We start from the raw sequence: 19,522 nt of genomic DNA on the forward strand, positions 1-19,522 counted from the left end.
AGCTGAAAAGAACCCCAAAACACAAGTTTGAAAATCATGCATCTAATGGGAATGTGGTAGAACAGACAAATGAGTCTAACAACCAGCTAGATTGAGATTGCCTACTTGTGGGTACATACAACAAGCTGTAAAATTTTAAAAAATCACTCTGGAATGCTGAGGACAAGCAACATGAAATTCTATGGGGTTTTCCCAGGTAACCAATATATAATGACCCCCCCAAAAATCTCATCACCATCACAGACATATAATGAAGAAAAGGCAGAGATAGGGACTACACAATAGCCAAATCATTTTAGTGTAGTGATTGCTCAAAGGAGATGAAACAAATAACATACAGTTCTACTTTAGTTGTATTAATACAACTTGTGCATCAATTTCATGGTCACAAAAATAAAACCCTGATGTGTTAGTTCTCTTGCTTCAAGATTCTGCACCTCAAACATGAGAACTTGAAAAAAAGCTTTGGTCTACATCAGATGTCATTAAGATGAACAGCAAAATGGAAGCAAAGATTTACTTATGCCCATTTTTCTAGCCTCCTACTGTGCTGGTACATCCAATTTGCAAACCCAATTCAACCATCATGGGGACTAGAGATTCACCCAGGAAAGGCGATTCTAATAAGGTGTAAACAGGTACCAACAAGATTGATCACACTGGGCTGGTGCTGCCCTTGGACCTGTAGGAACTGGGTTTGAATCTCTGCTTAGCCAGCTTCATTTCTGCTTTTGCTTAACAGGCATAATAGTCACTTGCATATTTGAGGGTTTATTATTACTATTTAAGGGTACCATCTATTGCTATTCTTCTGTTCAACCCCTACTGAAATTAATGGGAGCTGCACACAAGCTTATGGCCCACTTGCTGGTGGATTGCAACCCAATTGTGCATCAAGTCACTGCATTTGATCCCAACAAACCACATTCTACCTCTGGGCTGGTTCCATTTTTTGGCCACAAGGGTGAGGTCAGCACAGACTGCCCCATCCAAAATTACTCAAGAGGAAAGACCAGTATGAGGTTCTTCTCCATCCCATCACTGCCTTCCTCTCCAAGCAACATCTGTTGCATTTTGCAAATGAAACATCTGTGCAGACACACATCATAAATTATGTGTGTCCTATATACAACATCACACCAACCACAAGTCTGCATATAGATATTAAATAAAGCTGCTCAAATTGCAACACAGGTGTAGTTCTGCTAATCCAACTCCAATCAACAGAAGAAATGTGTTGTCCAAGGTTGTTTCAAATACCATGTGCTGAAGAATATACACCTCTGAAAGATGAGAGTATCAGATGCAAAACTTCTGCTGAGAAGTGGAGGGTGCAGTGAGAGAATGCAGCTAACTATAGGGCTGTGAAGGAAATTCTCATGTAGCAAGAAGTTGCAAGGCACTTGATTTTGTGAATCGTCTTGATTTTGTGCATCTTGTGAGTAAGTGAATACACAGAGGTCTGGGGGCAGAACCTCCAGTCTCGCCATCCTGATGTGATGGAAGAGCTCTGCTGGGGATCTCCCATCCCATCCAGCTGCAACCCTCTCCACCTGCTGACATGACGCACCACACGCCACCTGCTTCAGAGTTGGGTGGTGCTTGCTAGCAAAGGTAACCACAACCATGCTTTCTGAGGCACCTCTGCTATCACCAAAAGGGGTATCATGGTGGTACTGTATGTCCCTCCAGGATGGGTGAAACTGCAACAAGGCTGACTTTGAGCTGTGGCTTCTAGAACCTTCCAATGTTCCTTACAGGATCGCTAACACTACCTTGCAGGCCTCTCCCTCCTCTCCTTCACCCCATGGACCTGTTCCAATTTCTCAGCACATTCTCCAAACTTCAGGAGCCCTTGGACTGTCTTCAGCCTTCAGATCTGGGGCCCACCTTTCTAACCCTAATCTGCAACATGAGTCTCATTTTAATTAACTATGGTATATCTTACCCTCTCTTCCCCAGCCCCATATTTTTTATTTGGGCTTGAAAAACAAACAAAAATAATAATGGTGGGGTGTTGCAGGCGCAACCCACCTTGAAATGCTGTCCCACAAGTTGAAGGGCAATGCTTTATACTTGTATGAAGTTAAATGTGGTTCGAGCCATGCCTCCCACGATGGATGGTGTTGTGTATTGAGTCAAAGGATTTTATATCTGTATTATTATTGTCTGTATTTGCATTAGGATAAAGTAACTGCCTTTTGGTTCCAGAAGGTACAGCTACTATTGGTTCATTTAAGCTGCTATATTTGGATCCTCTGTCTTATTGGTTTCCTCCAAAAGGCAGCACTGTGATTGCCTCCAAAATGTCTCCCTTTCTAGCTAGTCCCCCGTCCCTATAAAAGTAGCTTTCCTCTCCTCAGAGCTCAGTCTTGTTTGCTTTAATAAAGAAGTGTTACTAGAGAACTGTCTCCAGCATATTATGTCAAGCGAGCTGAAATCACAAGCCCCACGTCACAACAGATGGCACTTCCCATCATGCATCTCTGACCACTGGGGAGTGAAAGCGACAACCTACCAAGGCACTTTGTGTCTCTGCAGAGACATGCTAGGAAAAACATTCATTACCCCAAGGGAAACAAGGACATTTTTGACTTTCCACATCGAAACCCGCTGTTGCAATCTCAGCACGGACAAGGCACAAAGAAAGGGGAGGGGTGGGGAATCAGGATTCCACAAAAATGAGATCAGAAACTGTCACCAGTAAAAATATATATATAAAAATAACTGGACAGGTCTGAAATGTACACGAAGCTAAGTGGTTTGTCTGACACAGAGCATCATTGTGCTGTAGTCTGCAAGTCTGGCCTGCATCTTTTTCAAGGATTAACCACTCTCGCTCCTTCCAGAAGATATAGGGCTCCCTGTAGAAGCCAGTACCAATTCTTCAAAGAATAAAACTTCTCTTACACAACTGAGTATGGAAAGATCTCACCCACACCACTTCCAAAACAGAGGGTGGGAGAGGCGGGGGATGGCACAGCTAAGCAAACCAAATTATTTCTGTCACAGGCTCCCCATGGCAGAGGGAGTGGAGCTTGCCATTATTGCTTTGCCACAAGGTGTGATGAAAGATGTGGACCCCACAGTGAAAAGTGAGGGAAGCGACCCATAAACCCTGTGAAAGGGGAAAGCCATGCCATGCCATGCCATGCCATGCCATGCCCTCCTGCTCAGCCCCCTTCATCTGTGGCCCGGCAGGGTCATAGTTCATCGCGGGCTGTGCTGTCCAGAGGGGACTGGAGCACATCAGAGTTCTTTGCTTCATTGCTCAGCTCCTGCTGTTCCTTCATCTTCTGGGACTTGGCCCGGTCCCAGTCAGTTTTGACGTTCTCATTGTTCCACACCACAGAAGTTTCCGTGTCGCTGATGTAACCATCGTCTCCTGTGTAGTGTGTGGGGAAGACCAGCAGCGGTTCTACAGAGAAGGCCAGCAAGTTCCGGTTCTCAAAGTGCTCCATATACTCAGAACTGCAGGAGGAGAACAAACACCACATGAAAAGAGCTGCTTCTGGAGATACATCTCTGCCACATGTGTAAATCAGTCAAACAACTAACTGCACAAAAATACGACTCCTGAGGTTACATGAGGCAAACCATGAACCCCCTTTGAGGGGAAGGGATGCCTTTATGGTATCCTTCTCCTCACTACCCAAGTTTGTCTTAGGTTTCTGAGGAGCTAGAAAGATGAAACTTCATCATTTCACTTCTCGATGAATACAAATATGTTCTGTAGAAATATTTTCTGCCAATATAACTTTCCTCACTCATCTTGCTTACATGGACCTGGTTTCCTCAGTGTTAGATATTTTGTCACATTCTTGTCTTCCTGTGAGAGAATCAGCTCCTCGGGCAGCTGTTATATTATACAACACTCACTCTAGATTCTTCCAGCACAAACTTATTAGAAGCTGTGATATGAAAGCTAGGAGCTAAATCACACCTCAAACCTCGGCAATGGGCATAACAACAGAATGTCTAGGTGCGCTTTTTTATAACAAGAATACATAGCTGAAAATGAATGAACCGCAGCTAAAATATTATGTTCATTTTTCACATGGTCTAGTCCCTTCCCCTGTCCACCCCCCTTAAGAGGGGGTCTTAAGAGGGTCTCTTCTCCAGTGTTCAGAGAGTAGCTGGAAAGAGGGAGGCAGAAAAAGGTCCTTCTTTCCTTCCACTCTGCAGTTTTAATCTGAAATCTTAGGCACAGTACTGTGCCCAGAGCTCAGAAACTGCTTGCGCTGATGAAATTCTGTATCTCAAAATGTGCCCAGAACAATGGGAGTTTCGAACATTGTTTAGAAGTGACAGTGAACCCTACTTAGAGTGAAGGCTACCGAGACAAAAGCTACGTAGGATTCCACAGAGAATTGATTCCTACCTTCTCAAAGAGTACAGCCACCTAGCCCAGTTGCTCTTCAGATGCTTGGACTCTGGCTCCCATCACCCCCAGCCAGACTGGCCAAGGGAAGTTGCAGTCCAGCAACCTCTTGAGTTGGCTACCCCTGATCTAACCACACTGAGGGAGATCCACTTCAGCTGCCCAGTGTTCTTGGCTTCAGATAGGTGGCATGGCCAGAGAAGATAGAAACTAACTTGGAACAAGGCAAGGGAGCATGAGAGCAAAAACCATTTTCCAAGCAAGAAATACATGCCAGGACAGAATGTACAGATGAGACAAAAGCAAAGGGGTCTGTGCCAAACTTAAGAGGTGGTGTGCAACAGGACTGTAGAAGGAAGCTCAGAGAGGGCCATCCTTCTGGCCCAACAGCCTGCCACTGACAATCCTTCTGTAAATCAGGAGGGCCTACAACTATTACCTGCTGCGTTGTGATACATATTTGGGAGAAGAAAAGGCTCAGGAGTAAACCCTACGCAAATCTGGAGTGGAGTGTACTGGAGGCTCCTTGTACGCCTCCTTCCAGCAACGAATGCAGCCCAGCTGGTGCCAAAGATCTTGATCTGCTTTCCTTTGGACCACATCAGCAAGGCCAAGAGGGGAGGTCTTGTCGCCTGGGCAACCCAGGACCTCCATACACACTGCCCAGGTTTGCATCCCAGGGAGGTCACTTTGGTGCTGCTAATGCAGCAAAAGCAATGCAGGAGGCAGCAGTTACAAGTCACCAGACTCTGCAGCTAGACTCTGCAGGCGCTGTGATTCTCTGGCCATTTGACTTCCATTGTCTTGAGACAGATGAAAGGCAACAGCTTCTATCCAAGAGAAAACAGCAAGGGACTCCTCTCTATCTTCCTCTTTTAAGAAGCTACATCTCATGTGCCAAGGGTGTGTTAATAATCCCAAGGCCACAGGCCCCTCTTCCCCTCCCAGCAGCCTGAAGCCCCAACCTTACACAGGGTGTTTGTTAAACATGACAGGTAGGAACTCGTCCACAGGCAGCATCTTGGAGAGGGGCTGGGCGTCCAGGAGCTTCTGGGCCCCCTGGAGGGAGAGAACGTAGGCCAGGGTCCAGTAGGAGTAGTCTGCTTCCACCAGATTACGGACGCGGGGCACAGCCTTCTCACGATGCTCCACTTGCATGCGTTTCCGGCCAATGTATCTAAAGGCAGGCAGAGATTGAGATCATGACACTTCTTCCCTTTGAATCACATGGGGGCAGCCTGCAGGCAGACCTCCATTGTTCTCCATGCAGCCCACCAAGCCCCAGGGCGCTCCCCCCCCCCCCGGCTGCTCAGCCACCAGCCATCAGCAGGGAAAAGGTTGCTGTCCCTGTGCTGCTAATTGTAGAACAGGGAGAGTGATTTCACCTTCACTGGAGTTCCTGGCAGACAGTGCTGCAGAGATGAAAGTGTGAGTGTGTGAGGCAAGTGAACAGGAGTGAAAGTCATGGGGGGAACGAGGTGCCTATGAGTGTGAACGGCAAAGCAGCTTTCATAGAATCTTAAGAGTTGGAGGGGACCTCGAGGGACCAACCTCCTGCAATGCAGGAACCTCAACTAAAGCACCCATGACAGACGGCCACCCAAGGGAGCAGGGAGGCTGCTGGTCCCTTAACTCCCTGCTGGCATGCAGTTCCTCAGAAGCAAAAATGTTGCTCAACTCTGCCATACAAGATTCCCCCCTGAAGGATGCTTTTGCCAAGACTTCCGTACTTACATCAAATCCCAGTCCAGGCCCTCCTCTTCTAAGTCATAGATGAGGTTCATCATGCGTCGCTTAAAAAAGATCTCGAAGCGCAGGTCATCCTCAAACACCACCGACTTCTCCAGGCCTCTCTCAGCAACCTGGCAAAAGTCAGCACAATTCACTGTTTCTTGATTCATTTATTTAATGGAAATATTTCAAGCCATAATGCTTGGCTTGAGTTTGATGGCCACATAGAGGGACAAGAAGTCATGCAGGCGACAGATGACACACACACACACACCCCAGCAATTGGTAGCTCTGTTGGGTCTGGACCAGCCTTTCCCAGCCTTTTGTCTTTCAGAGACTTCAACTCTTTCTTTCTTTCTTTTTAATGCTGCAATACATATATGAAATCTTTACATAATGATTCATATACCTATTGAGATTGTATTTCTGTATCTTAATAATTAAACAATCATTCTTATATATCTGCTTAACTTAACTTTGTGAAATCAGTCTATACATATCAATAAATTCTTGTTGGAGCATCTTTTGGTCATGTATTCTTCTACACATTCCATTCCTGTTAGAAATTTTCATTAGATTGCATTCTAATTGTTGCCGTCATTTTTGCTAATTCAATTATTTCAAAAAAATTATGTTGCCAATCTTTCAATGTTGGTACTTCTTCTGATTTCCAATTTTTTGCAATCAGTAACCTTGCAGCGGCTGTTGCATATAAAAAAAATCTCTTCATGTATTCCTTGTTTTGCTAACCATTTCTAAACCTGAATCATAGAATCATAGAGTTGGAAGAGACCACAAGGGCCATCCAGTCCAACACCCTGCCAAGCAGGAAACACCATCAAAGCATTCCTGACAGATGGCTGTCAGGCCTCTGCTTAAAGACCTCCAAAGAAGGAGACTCCACCACACTCCTTGGCAGCAAATTCAACTGTTGAACAGCTCTTACTGTCAGGAAGTTCTTCCTAATGTTTAGGTGGAATCTTCTTTCTTGTAGTTTGAATCCATTGCTCCGTGTCAGCTTCTCGGGAGCAGCAGAAAACAACATTTCTCCCTCCTCTATATGACATCCTTTTATATATTTGAACATGGCTATCATATCACCCCTTAACCTTCTCTTCTCCAGGCTAAACATACCCAGCTCCCTAAGCCATTCCTCATAAAGGCATTGTTTCCATGCCTTTGACCATTTGGGTTGCCCTCCTCTGGACACCTTCCAGCTTGTCAGTATCCTTCTTGAACTGTGGTGGCCAGAACTGGACACACACAGTACTTCCAGGTGAGGTCTGACCAGTGGTACTATTACTTCCCTTGCTCTAGATGCTATACTCCTATTGATGCAGCCCAGAATTGCATTGGCTTTTTTAGCTGCTGCATCACACTGTTGACTCATGTCAAGTTTGTGGTCTACCAAGACTCCTAGATCCTTTTCACATGTAATAATAAAAACAACAACAACAACAACAATAATAATTTACTATTTATACCCCGCCCATCTGGCCGGGTTCCCCCAGCCACTCTGGGCGGCTTCCAACAAAACATTAAAATACAGAAATCAAACATTAAAAGCTTCCCTAAACAGGGCTGCCTTGAGATGCCTTCTAAAGGTCTGGTAATTGTTGTTTCTCTTTGACCTCTAGTGGGAGGGCATTCCACAGGGTGGGTGCCACTACCGAGAAGGCCCTCTGCCTGGTTCCCTGTAACTTGGCTTCTTGTAGCGAGGGAACCGCCAGACAACCCTCGGCGCTGGACCTCAGTGTCCGGGTAGAACGATGGGGGTGGGGACGCTCTCAAGCCAGGTGTCACCCATCCTGTATTTGTGCCTATCATTTTTTTTGCCCAAGTGTAGTACTTTACATTTCTCCCTGTTAAAATTCATCTTGTTTGCTTTGGCCCAGTTGTCTAATCTGTTAAGGTCATTTTGAAGTGTGATCCTGTCCTCTGGGGTATTAGCCACCCCTCCCAATTTGGTGTCATCTGCAAACTTGCTCAGGATGCCCTCAAGCCCATCATCCAAGTCATTGATAAAGATGTTGAATAAGACTGGGGCCCAAGACAGAACCCTGTGGCACCCCACTAGTCACTTCTCTCCAGGATGAAGAGGAGCCATTGATGAGCACCCTTTGGGTTCGGTCAGTAAGCCAGTTACAAATCCACTGAATGGTAGCATTGTCTAGCCCGCATTTTACCAGCTTCTTTACAAGAATATCATGGGACACCTTGTCAAAGGCCTTGCTGAAATCAAGATAGGCTATATCCACAGTGTTCCCTTCATCTACCAGGCTTGTAATTCTGTCAAAAAATGAGATCAGATTAGTCTGACATGACCTACTTTTCAGAAACCCATGCTGACTTTTAGTGATCACAGCGTTCCTTTCTAGGTGCTCACAGACCGTTTGCTTAATGATCTGCTCTAGAATCTTTCCTGGTATTGATGTCAGGCTGACTGGGCGGTCATTGTTTGGGTCCTCTCTTCCCCCCTTTTTGAAAATAGGGACAACATTTGCCCTCCTCCAGTCTGCTGGGACTTCGCCTGTTCTCTAGGAGTTCTCAAAGATTACTGCCAGTGGTTCGGAAATCACCTCTGCCAGTCCTTTTAATACTCTTGGATGTAGTTTATCTGGCCCTGGAGACTTGAATACATCTAAACTAGCCAAGTATTCTTGTACTACCTCCTTACTTGTTCTGGGCTGTGTTTCCCCTGCTGAATCATCTACTCCATATTCTTCATTTTTGGCATTGATTTTAGGCAAAGATTCTGATTCTTCTTGTAAAAATTTTTTTGTTGTTCATTCATATTTTTCACCATTAATTTTGTCTTATGCATGTTAAGTTTAAAACCAGATACTTTTCCATAACATTCAATTTTTTTCTAGAATTTTTTTCACACTTGTTTCTGGATCTTCCACCATTAAGACTACATCATCGGCAAATGCTCTCATCTTAAAGGATTTATGTCCCACAGATATTCCTTTTATTTATTTATTCTCCCATATTTCTTGATTAAGGATTTCTAAAGTTAGAATAAATAGTAACAGGGAAAGGGGACACCCTTGCCTGGTTCCCTTTTCGATTTTAAACGCTTCCGACAATTCACCATTAATTATCAAATTTGCCTTTTGACAGTCATATATTGCTTGTATCCCTCTAATAAACTTCTCTCCCATTTCCATTAATTCTATATTTTTCTTGAGAAATTTCCACAATACTTCAACTCTGATCAGTCCCATCAGCACTACACCTAGAAGACACCAGGACTGGGAAGGCTGGTCTAGAAACTTGCTTTTTTATTTTAAAAAAATCAAAGCTTGTATTCTCAGAAGGTGGATGGTATTCTCAATGCCACCTTCTGCACTCCTTTTCTGCAGTCTTTCAGCACCACAGCACCCTGTAAGGGCAGAGAAACAAAACTGGCATTCAGATTTTGAGTGGCAAATATCCCCTAAAGGTCCCTTTCCTGTATACCTGAAGGAGCGTCTCCACCCCCACCATTCAGCCCGGACACTGAGATCCGGCCCCGAGGGCCTTCTGGCAGTTCCCTCATTGCGAGAAGTGAGGTTACAGGGAACCAGGCAGAGGGCCTTCTCGGTAGTGGCACCCGCCCTGTGGAACGCCCTCCCAGCAGAGGTCAAGGCAATAAGCAACTATTTTACTTTTAGAAGACAACTGAAGGCGGCCCTGTTTAGGGAAGTTTTTAATGTTTGATGCTGTACTGTTTTAATATTCGGTTGGAAGCCGCCCAGAGTGGCTGGGGAAGCCCAGCCAGATGGGTGGGGTATAAATTATTATTATTATTATTATATAGATCATCACACCGTGAATGTTTTCCATATTCTGGCTGATGGAATAATCCAACATGGCCCAGCACATACTAAAAATGCAGTGAAATCCGGTTCTAAGGGATGGCTTCTTGCTGCTTTGGAAGACTGCAAGCAAGCAAGACCACACAGTCTGGCTCTTGTGCCAAAATAAGGTCAACACTCCACTTGTGCCAGCACAACAGGGCCAGCTCTGGAATTCTGTGTAACACTAAAGCCCCCATGTTTCTCCACTGATGGAAATTAGTCCAATGCGCATTGCTTCATCTCCTTTTATATTTAATTTTTCTGTATCTTGAGCCAATAATACAATTATACAATTGTTGCCTAAACTGAACCATTTTCAACCATTTCAAAAATAAAGTGAGCCCTGAATTACACAGACACTTTGATGTGACTGGTCTACTCACGTGGGATGAGGAGACCAATGTCTGCACCTATAGAAAAGCATTTCTGTTTCCAGATCTTATTCATTTCTAGAAAGCTAATCTGCAGAATTCAATAGGCTCCCCATGGAATGCCACTTATGTGAGCTCTTCAGTATGCAAGAAGGCCAGAGAAGGCACTGTGTTTACCAACTACCATTTTAAAACATCCACTCACTGAAGTCCTGTGTCACATTAACCCACATTCTGCAACACAAAATGCAGAATTCTGCAACCTGTGTAAATTATGTAAATTAGGCATGGAGTGGTATAAAAGCCCCACCAACTTTCTGGAAATCTTATAGTGGGAATGGGAAACCTGTGGCCCTCCAGATTCCCAGCAGTCCCAGTCAACATGAGGAAATGGATTGTGGGACTTGTAGCCCATCGTGTTCCTCATCCCTGTCCTACAGAAGAGATCTCTCAACCCCATGAGCCACAAACTTTCAAGCCTAGCTAGGAGGACTGAAAGCTTGCCTACTCCCCCGATGAAAGGGGATTCTGTGGAAACTGGATTCTGTGCCAAGTACTGTGTCCTGCAGTCCTTAACTGCTTGTGCAGAACCACACATATACAGCTGTTTTGAAAGAGTTTCATGGCTGGGAACAGATGACCTAATCTCCTGAAAAGACAGACTATGCCTTGATGAGCGTCACTTACCTCTTGCCAAATCTTATAGTGGCTGAGGAAGCAACCCAATTCCCCCTTGGTGAGTGGACGCCCGTGGTATGGGTCCTTGTAACCTGGCAACATCTTAATGCCCAACGCTTCCACCTGGCTGGTGTTCATTGCTCTGAGGACAGATGGAATGAAAGAATAAAGGAGGACAGTCAGTAGAACACAAGCTATTCATGAAGAGAGCGGCAGAGATACATGCCAAAGATATATGGCTATGTGATCTAGGGTGAAAAATAAAACAGAAAGAAGAAAACACTTCTCTTTCTCTGGATCAACGTCTGTTGGTGCAGAAGCTTCCAGCCATCACAGAGTTCTTCACTGAACAGAACAGAAAAGCAGTCAAGCCCAAGGAGCAGGGTTGTGTGCAACTCAAAAGCTTGCCTACTTCTTTCAACAGCCACTGGAGTTTCTCCAATGCAAGATTTCACTTCCCCTATTATTTCTTACTTTCTGTGAGCAATTTGGCAACAACTGTCTGAGGGCAACTGTTCATCTTTTGCTCTGTGCAAGCGAAGATTAAACAAGGAAGATAAAGGGCGCAGGGTGCTGACTTTGGGCAGATTAGTTTCCTTTCTGGCCACGACTGGCTGGGGATCTCAAGGCAGAAGACCCTTCACATTATACCTGCGGCCAGAGAGCCTTTTTGACTGCAGATCTAAGACCTTCTGCAGGATGCAAAGCAGGGGCCCCAACCCTAAGCTACAGCCCCTCCTTTTAGATATGGCGAGCATAAGCCCATTCCGCTACAACACCATTGGGCCCCTAAGTACACAGGATACTGCCTACTGACATGGCTAAGGCCAAGCACCCTATTCTACCCTTCTCCCCCTGCGGCTTTTTGCCTTTGTCCCAGGCGGGCACTCACTTGCCATCCACAGCTTCAACCACTTTGCAGTCTATCTCCTGCTCATAAAGTGCCCGCAGCATCCGCTCCCGGCGGTCGGTCCGGCGCTTCAGGTTAATCATGAAGACCTGGGAAAGGAAGCATTGCAGCGTCAAGAATGCAGAGCGATGGCCCATCATGGCAGAAAGGCAGAGGAGGGAACAAAGCAGCACCCCAGGCTTTGCCATAGCTGTGCAGGTAACCAAAGGAGGTAGTGGACCTGTGAGGAGAGTCAGAATGGACTCTGCATCACTTTAGACTGTAGGCAGAAGATGCTGAGCTCCCTGCAAATGGCCAAGTAGCAAAGCAGGAAATAAGCTGGGGTTATTTTGCTTGCAGGAAGTGTTCTTTTATGCAGGGGGCATTATAAAAGGTGATCTTTCTCCCCACACACCTGTAGTCTGAAGTGGTACAGTCTACTCTCATCCCCTTGGGATTCTGGCACCAGCTCTCTCGGAGGGCAGAGCAGAGGTAGAGTCCCATGTCTAGATATTTCCCCATGGCACTACACTCTAAGATCTGTCTGCAGAGCTGAACAAAGAAGGCTCCAGAAGTCAGAGAACTAGGGAAGTCTGCAGCTTGGCTTTCAGAAGGCAGCACCATCACAGCCCGCCAATGAAAAAGTCCCCCAAACTAGCCCAAACCCAAAGGAAATCGCCCAGACCCCATGGAAGCAGATGTACATGATGGTGAAGATGGTGACAATCAAGGGTCAGTGAAATTCTGTGCTCTACTTGAATCTTGTGACAGATTATGCCATTCAAGCACATTCACACAGGTCTGCTTGTTTTTACTCACCTCATCAAATCCCATCTTGTCTGGGATTTTGGGAGGCACAGATAGGTATTGAGAAGGTTCCACTGGAGGGTTTTTAACTGTAGGGAAGGAAAACACTGGGTCATGCGGTGAGTCACGTGACCTGCCACTAGGTTTTTATTTAAGGAAAACAAGAGCAGAGATGGATTTTATGACAAGCTCCCCCCAGATTATTGGCCTTGTGTCAGATGCTGGGAAGGGCCATTGTTCAGCGGCAGAGCTTCTGACACACGGAAGACCCCCAGGATCAGTCCCTGCCATCTCCAAGTAGGATTGGAAAAGACTCCCAGTCTGAATACCCCAAGAACTGCTCTGGTCTGTGAAGATAGTTCCAAGCCAGATTAATAAACCTGCACTCTAAATTTCGATGTGGAGGCACATACATGAATTGTTCCCCATTAATCCCCAGTGCACCACGTAGTCCTGGAGTACTGGGTCTCCCAAACTTTCAGGAGAAAAAATTACTCACACCACACTCATTTTTTATTGGTAAGAAATACATTGGAAAACAAAAAGTGCATGATTTACAACATAGAACACAACTACTTTATAATATGATCAGGCGGCATCTAGAAATGCAGCCACATAAGAACACAAATCATTCCCAAAATATATGTATACAAACTCAAAGAGAGGTGTGAACTTGCTTTTGCCTGGTAAACCTATTTACAGTAGATCTCATTTGATACAAACAAACTCTCATCTCTGTCGGCATTTTGGCCGAGGGCTAGCGGTGAGTCTGCCCCCAGGCACGCCAATGTGATATGCGACTGCCCTCTGTGAAGTAGATAAAGATAAAGAGAGCCATAAAGTAGAACTTATTACTACTTTATTTAAGGGCTATGTACAAAGTAAAATCTGGAGCTCGGCATCTTTGCTTCCAGTCACATCAAGAGACAGAAGCGAAAGTAAAGTGAGTACAATAACATCACGTGAAGAAGAAGATAAACACAGAGTTCCTTTCTCACACTGAAGGCAGAACTCTCATGTGACAATTACCGTCTTCGTATTCTCTCCTGCTTTGCAGCACGGAGTACAAATATCCCAACATCTTATTTGATACAAACAAACTCTCATCTCCTCATCAACACAAAGAAGCCTTTCTGATCTTTCATATTTGGCAGAGCTGACAATCCCTCTTCACAACAATATGCTGCGGAGAACTGTAGAAAAACAGAGAGGCACAGATAGCTACAAAAAATATTTTGATACTATACTATACTGAAATGTTTAACTGTTTCTTTGTTTGTCCTTGAATCTTCTTGCCACACTTGCCTTCCTCTTTGCCACACCCTGAGAACCACTAAGAGGTTTCTAGGTGGATTTTTAAAATGGATTGTCTTCTTAGCCCAGGGGTGGAGATCTTGTGGCCCTCCAGATGTGGCTGGGCTAAAATCCCCTTCATCCCTGACCCCTGGCGGTGCTGGTAGGGGGCTGAGAGGAATTGTAGTTCAGCAACATCTGGAGGGCCAGTCTAGCCTTAGCAAAATGCAATTTTGACTTCTCAGGAGCCCTAGGAAGAAAGCTCACTACCTCTGAGTTTACACTAACTTTGTAAATAGATCTCCAGGAACCAGGCAAGGACATTTCAGAAAGTCCCTGCTCCTTGGCCTCTGGCTGCAAATGACAAACATATGGGGATGGTTACAGGTAGGTAGCCGTGTTGGTCTGACGTAGTCAAAAAATAAATAAATAAAAATCCTTCCAGTAGCAGGATTTTTCATGGTTTTCTTTTCTCATCCCCTGGCCAATATTTTATCACTGTAGCTTGGGTTCAAGATTGCCCCAAATATCTTCCAGTCAGATTCATGGCTAAGTTGAAATGTGCCCTTGGCCATCTGCTGGAGGGCGGGCGAGTGGGTCTGGGCACAAGGCTAGCTCTCAGTGTGGGCTAGAACCTTCAATGGCATAACTCCAAGTTCTCCCTTAAAAAAAGGAAAAATCTTTCCCCCCCCCAAGCATTTTCAACCACTATTTTCAACAGACTTGACTGTCCCACTCCTCACAGATACATTCCACAAGGGGTCTCTCTATTCTAATCTGCAAGGGCGAAAGTGTGCCTGGCAGCAAAGGCAAGGGCTGCTTCTTACGTGAATGTGCTTTTGCACATTTGCATTCCATGGAAGCACAGAAGAAGAAGAGATGAAGGAAAAGATCTGAAGGAGAAGCTGGGTGGGAGTAGGGGGGGCAGGAATGTCTCTTTACTCTCCAAAGTCTTGTTTTTAGAGGGCTTCTCCTAGACACCTGGCAATGCTATTTTGCCCATGAAATGACCAGTGCTCTGTTCTGCCAAACAAAAAACAAAAATCCACCCCCACGTTTCAACATAAAGAGGATGCAACTTTAAAGAACCAAAACCAGTTGTCCATAGCAGCAGAAACATGCCTGAAACAAACACCACTCCACTGGTAGGGGCAAATGTTGAGAAGCTAAAGTCAGTCTGACATCAATACCAGGAAAGATTCTAAGCAAACGGTCTGTGAGCACCTAGAAAGGAACGCTGTGGATGTAGCCTATCTTGATTTCAGCAAGGCCTTTGACAAGGTGCCCCATGATATTCTTGTAAAGAAGCTGGTAAAATGCAGGCTAGACAATGCTACCATTCAGTGGATTTGTAACTGGCTTACTGACCGAACCCAAAGGGTGCTCATCAATGGCTCCTCATCCTGGAGAGTAGTGACTAGTGGGGTGCCACAGGGTTCTGTCTTGGGCCCAGTCTTGTTCAACATCTTTATCAATGACTTGGATGATGGGCTTGAGGGCATACTGAGCAAATTTTCAGATGACACCAAATTGGAAGGAGTGGCTAATACCCCAGAGGACAGGATCACACTTCTTCTTTTTTAAAAAAATTAAAATAAATTTTATTAATTGTAATGATCAATACAATCCATCTCATACATTAATTTCAAATGAAATAAACATACCAACAAAAAATATAATACAAGCAAAAAAAAAACAACCATAATGCAATATACCAACCTCCACCATTCCCCCCCTCTGACTTCCCTCCACTACCTACTCGACTTCTGTTTCTAACAGAATTTAATTCTGTAAATTCTGTTATCTATATATTCCTATAAATATATATCTCTTTATCTCCAATTTTATCCTCTTGTGTCACTTCATATCTTTCATTCTAAGCATGAAAGCATATCATCCTTTGAGTAATTTTTTTTTCATATATTCATCATAACATTTCCATTTGCTTCTTAGTTTTTGTTTTGATTGACTTCTCACTGCTGCTATCAATTTAGGATCACACTTCAAAATGACTGTAACAGTTTAGACAACTGGGCCAAAGCAAACCAGATGAATTTTAAGAAGGAGAAATGTAAAGTACTACACCTGGGCAAAAAAAAATGAAAGGCACAAATACAGGATGGGTGACACCTGGCTTGAGAGTAGTACATGTGAAAAGGATCTAGGAGTCTTGGTAGACCACAAACTTGACATGAGTCAGCAGTGTGATGCAGCAGCTAAAAAAGCCAATGCAATTCTGGGCTGCATCAATAGGAGTATAGCATCTAGATCAAGGGAAGTAATAGTACCACTGTATTCTGCTCTGGTCAGACCTCACCTGGAGTACTGTGTCCAGTTCTGGGCACCACAGTTCAAGGATACTGACAAGCTGGAAGGTGTCCAGAAGAGGGCAACCAAAATGGTCAAAGGCCTGGAAACTATGCCTTATGAGGAACGGCTTAGGGAGCTGGGTATGTTTAGCCTGGAGAAGAGAAGGTTATGATAGCCATGTTCAAATATATAAAAGGATGTCATATAGAGCAGTGTTTCTCAACCAGTGTGCCTCCAGATGTTTTGGGACTACAACTCCCATCATCCCTAGCTAGCAAGACCAGTGGTCAGGAATGATGGGAGTTGTAGTCCCAAAACATCTGGAGGCACACTGGTTGAGAAACACTGATATAGAGGAGGGAGAAAGGTTGTTTTCTGCTGCTCCAGAGAAGCGGACACGGAGCAATGGATTCAAACTACAAGAAAGAAGATTCCACCTAAACATTAGGAAGAACTTCCTGACAGTAAGAGCTGTTCGACAGTGGAACTTGCTGCCAGGGAGTATGGTGGAGTCTCCTTCTTTGGAGGGCTTTAAGTGGAGGCTTGACAGCCATATGTCAGGAATGCTTTGATGGTGTTTCCTGCTTGGCAGGGGGTTGGACTGGATGGCCCTTGTGGTCTCTTCCAACTCTATGATTCTATGATTCTCCCCAACACACTACCCTTCCACATGCAGAAAGGTTTTTGGCATGGCAGCCAAGTCATGTACATTCTGAGGCGGCACAGTCCACCTCAAAAGCAGCACCCTTGAATGGGCTCTTTGAGCCCACAAGCAATCTGCTACTTACAGGCAATTTGCCTTTGAAGAAATCTCCCAAGGGAAGGTCAGCACACAGAATGGCCCTTTCGGTTTGCAAAAACAAGCAGTTATTAATGAAAAGGGGGTTGCACACGGAGCTCTCCTACCTTCCACCTCAGTCACCTTCTCAAAGAGGTGACCATTCTGCCTTTAAGGGCAGTCGAATTTAGTGAAAGGATCTTTATGTAGCTGCAGCCCTGTACAAAGAGTGACTGTGCATCATCCACATGGGACGGCGTCCAGCAAACACCTCCAGAACCCAAAGGAGGGGCAACTGCTACACACAAGCGCCATTGATGGCAGAGGCTGCTCTGAGAGGCTTCACACAGGCCACGCGGGGCTGGTCAGGCTGGCTTGAACTGGAGAAGCAGAAAGCATGAGCCAGGGCAGTCCTGCAATTTCAGTGGCACTTTTTGCAGCATGGTCCTATGCATGCCTATGCAAAAGGAAGCCCTGCTGATTATCATTGGAGGCCCTTCTTCGTGTGCTCCTCTGTGAGAGGATGGTGGCCACATAAGAACAGGGTCTTTTCTGCAGTGGCTCCCTGTAAGGGTGAGTCCCTACAGGGAGCCAACCCCCATCATCCTAACGTCCACCTCGCCAAGCATAGGGAGCAGCAGTGGCTCTGAAGCAGCCAGGGGGGAAGGGAGAGCCTTGGAGGGAGAGAGCAGCCAGTGGGCAGAACGATGGGAAAGCTCAGGGGAGGAGAGATGTAGGCAAGGGCTCCAGGATGCTGGAGAGCCCTTCCACCGCCCTGACCAGGAGGAGGCTGAGAGGGCATCGCTCCTTCTGGCACAAGAGTTAAGGAGAGCACCGCGACGCAGGTCAAGAGGGAGGCGTTTTGGGGTGCCCCGACTACTTTGCTGGCGTAGGAACAGACGTACGCCATTGCCGGATTCTGGTTCGGACTGAGAGGTCATGTTTTAAGCTATCTCTGCACTGTAAATACTATGCACAAACTGGACTCAAGCGGAGTTACTCTAGAGTAGCCACAACGACCCTCTGACACTCCCCATTTGAGGAAGGCTGCCCCCCCCCTGGGAGGTTTGCCTGGCTCATTCATTGCATATCTTTAGGCAACAGGTGAACTGTTCATCTATAACCAGGTTTTAGGCAGATTAAACAATTTATGGCCTTTCAAACTTTATGCCTGGGGTGGGGTTGTTTAGTTTGTTATACTGTTATTTTTCTGTTTTTATACTGTAAACTGCCCTGTGATGCTCAGATGAAGGGCAGAATATAAATTTAATTAATTAATTAATTAATTAAGAAATAAATAATAATAATATATTATTATTTAGTGAGGTTTACTCCCAGCTATAGAACCTCAACCTTAACTTGCTTTTGTACCTTTATGTGCTGTCTTCACAGACACCCCTGGGAGGTAGGCCAAATACATTTCCCCTTTGACAGCCAGGGAACAGAGGCTGAGAAGTCAAGCTTTGCCCAAGGCAGCAGAAGGAAGTCCAGAGAGCCAGCTGGATCAAGCCAATGGCCCGTCTCACAGCAGCCAGCCAGATGCCCATTGAGGGAAACCAGGAAGCAGAACAGGAGCTCAAGATCTCTCCCCTCCAGCCTTGCTGCCTCCAGAATGGCCATCCTGGCTAGGAGCCATCGACAGCCCTCTCCTCCTACTCCATCTCCATCTCCATGAATGGGCCTAATGCTCTTTCAAAGCCATGCAAGTCAGTGATATGGCTGCCTCTGGGAGTAGCAAGTTGACAGTGTGTTGTGGAAAGGACTTTCTTTTAGTTGCCCTAAATCTTCTAACATTCTCTCTTTACTTTCCCCACACAGTGCATAAGTTTATTAAATTCCATGTTACTCACCTTTTCTCTAAAACAGGCGTCCTCAAACTTTTTAAACAGGTGGCCAGTTCACTGTCCCTCAGACACTGTTGGGGGCTGGACTATAGTTTGAAAAAAAGGGCGCCTTCATTATACACCTTTAGGCGCCAGGCAAAAACGTTTCATTTTAGCCAGGCTTTTGATTTATTTGATTGACATCCTATGCCCTTTTTAAATGTGGTTCTTTTGGGGGGGGTGTTATTGGGCTGTTGTTTTTATTTTGCAAGGCAGAGGGCCTTGAGGTCTTTGTGGTTTTAGATTTAGATTTTGTTATGTGAACTGCCCTAAGACCTCCGAGTATAGGGCGGTATATAAATTTAATAAAACCAACAACAACAGCAACAACAACAACTACTACTCAGTGGCAGTCCCAAATTCAACCCCTGGCATTCCCAGGTGGCGCTGGGAGAGCCTCCTGCATGAAACCCTGGAGTGCTGAGCAATGGTCTGGCTGGGTATAAGGCAGGTCTCTGTGCCTCTTTCTCCTCCTCCTCCTCCTCCTCCTCCCTGCTGCTCACCAGTCTGTCGCAAGAACTGGCTGCTTGTCGGGAGAGGCTGCCCATTCTCTCCGGCT

At 45.5% G+C, this 19,522-nt stretch overlaps 1 protein-coding gene across 2 annotated transcripts in view; it reads right to left on the reverse strand.

The window, feature by feature from the left end:
• Nucleotides 1–268: 268 nt before the first annotated feature.
• The window catches only part of COLGALT1 (collagen beta(1-O)galactosyltransferase 1), a 38,360-nt gene continuing 19,106 nt past the window's right edge, over nt 269–19,522 (reverse strand). The window contains exons 7-12 of one of the 2 annotated variants that reach the window (XM_060272187.1): nt 12,712–12,788; nt 11,896–12,002; nt 11,013–11,145; nt 6,116–6,243; nt 5,352–5,558; nt 269–3,471 (exon numbers count right to left, since the gene is read on the reverse strand). In XM_060272187.1, the coding sequence (XP_060128170.1) occupies nt 3,204–3,471; nt 5,352–5,558; nt 6,116–6,243; nt 11,013–11,145; nt 11,896–12,002; nt 12,712–12,788 (920 nt within the window). In that variant the 3' untranslated portion in view covers nt 269–3,203. Of the gene's footprint in view, nt 3,472–4,381; nt 5,559–6,115; nt 6,244–11,012; nt 11,146–11,895; nt 12,003–12,711; nt 12,789–19,522 lie in introns of both variants that reach the window. The other variant, XR_009557235.1, reaches the window with a different exon arrangement.

The sequence above is a fragment of the Zootoca vivipara genome, chromosome 2 (assembly GCF_963506605.1).
Source record: "Zootoca vivipara chromosome 2, rZooViv1.1, whole genome shotgun sequence".
Lineage (NCBI taxonomy): Eukaryota > Metazoa > Chordata > Lepidosauria > Squamata > Lacertidae > Zootoca > Zootoca vivipara.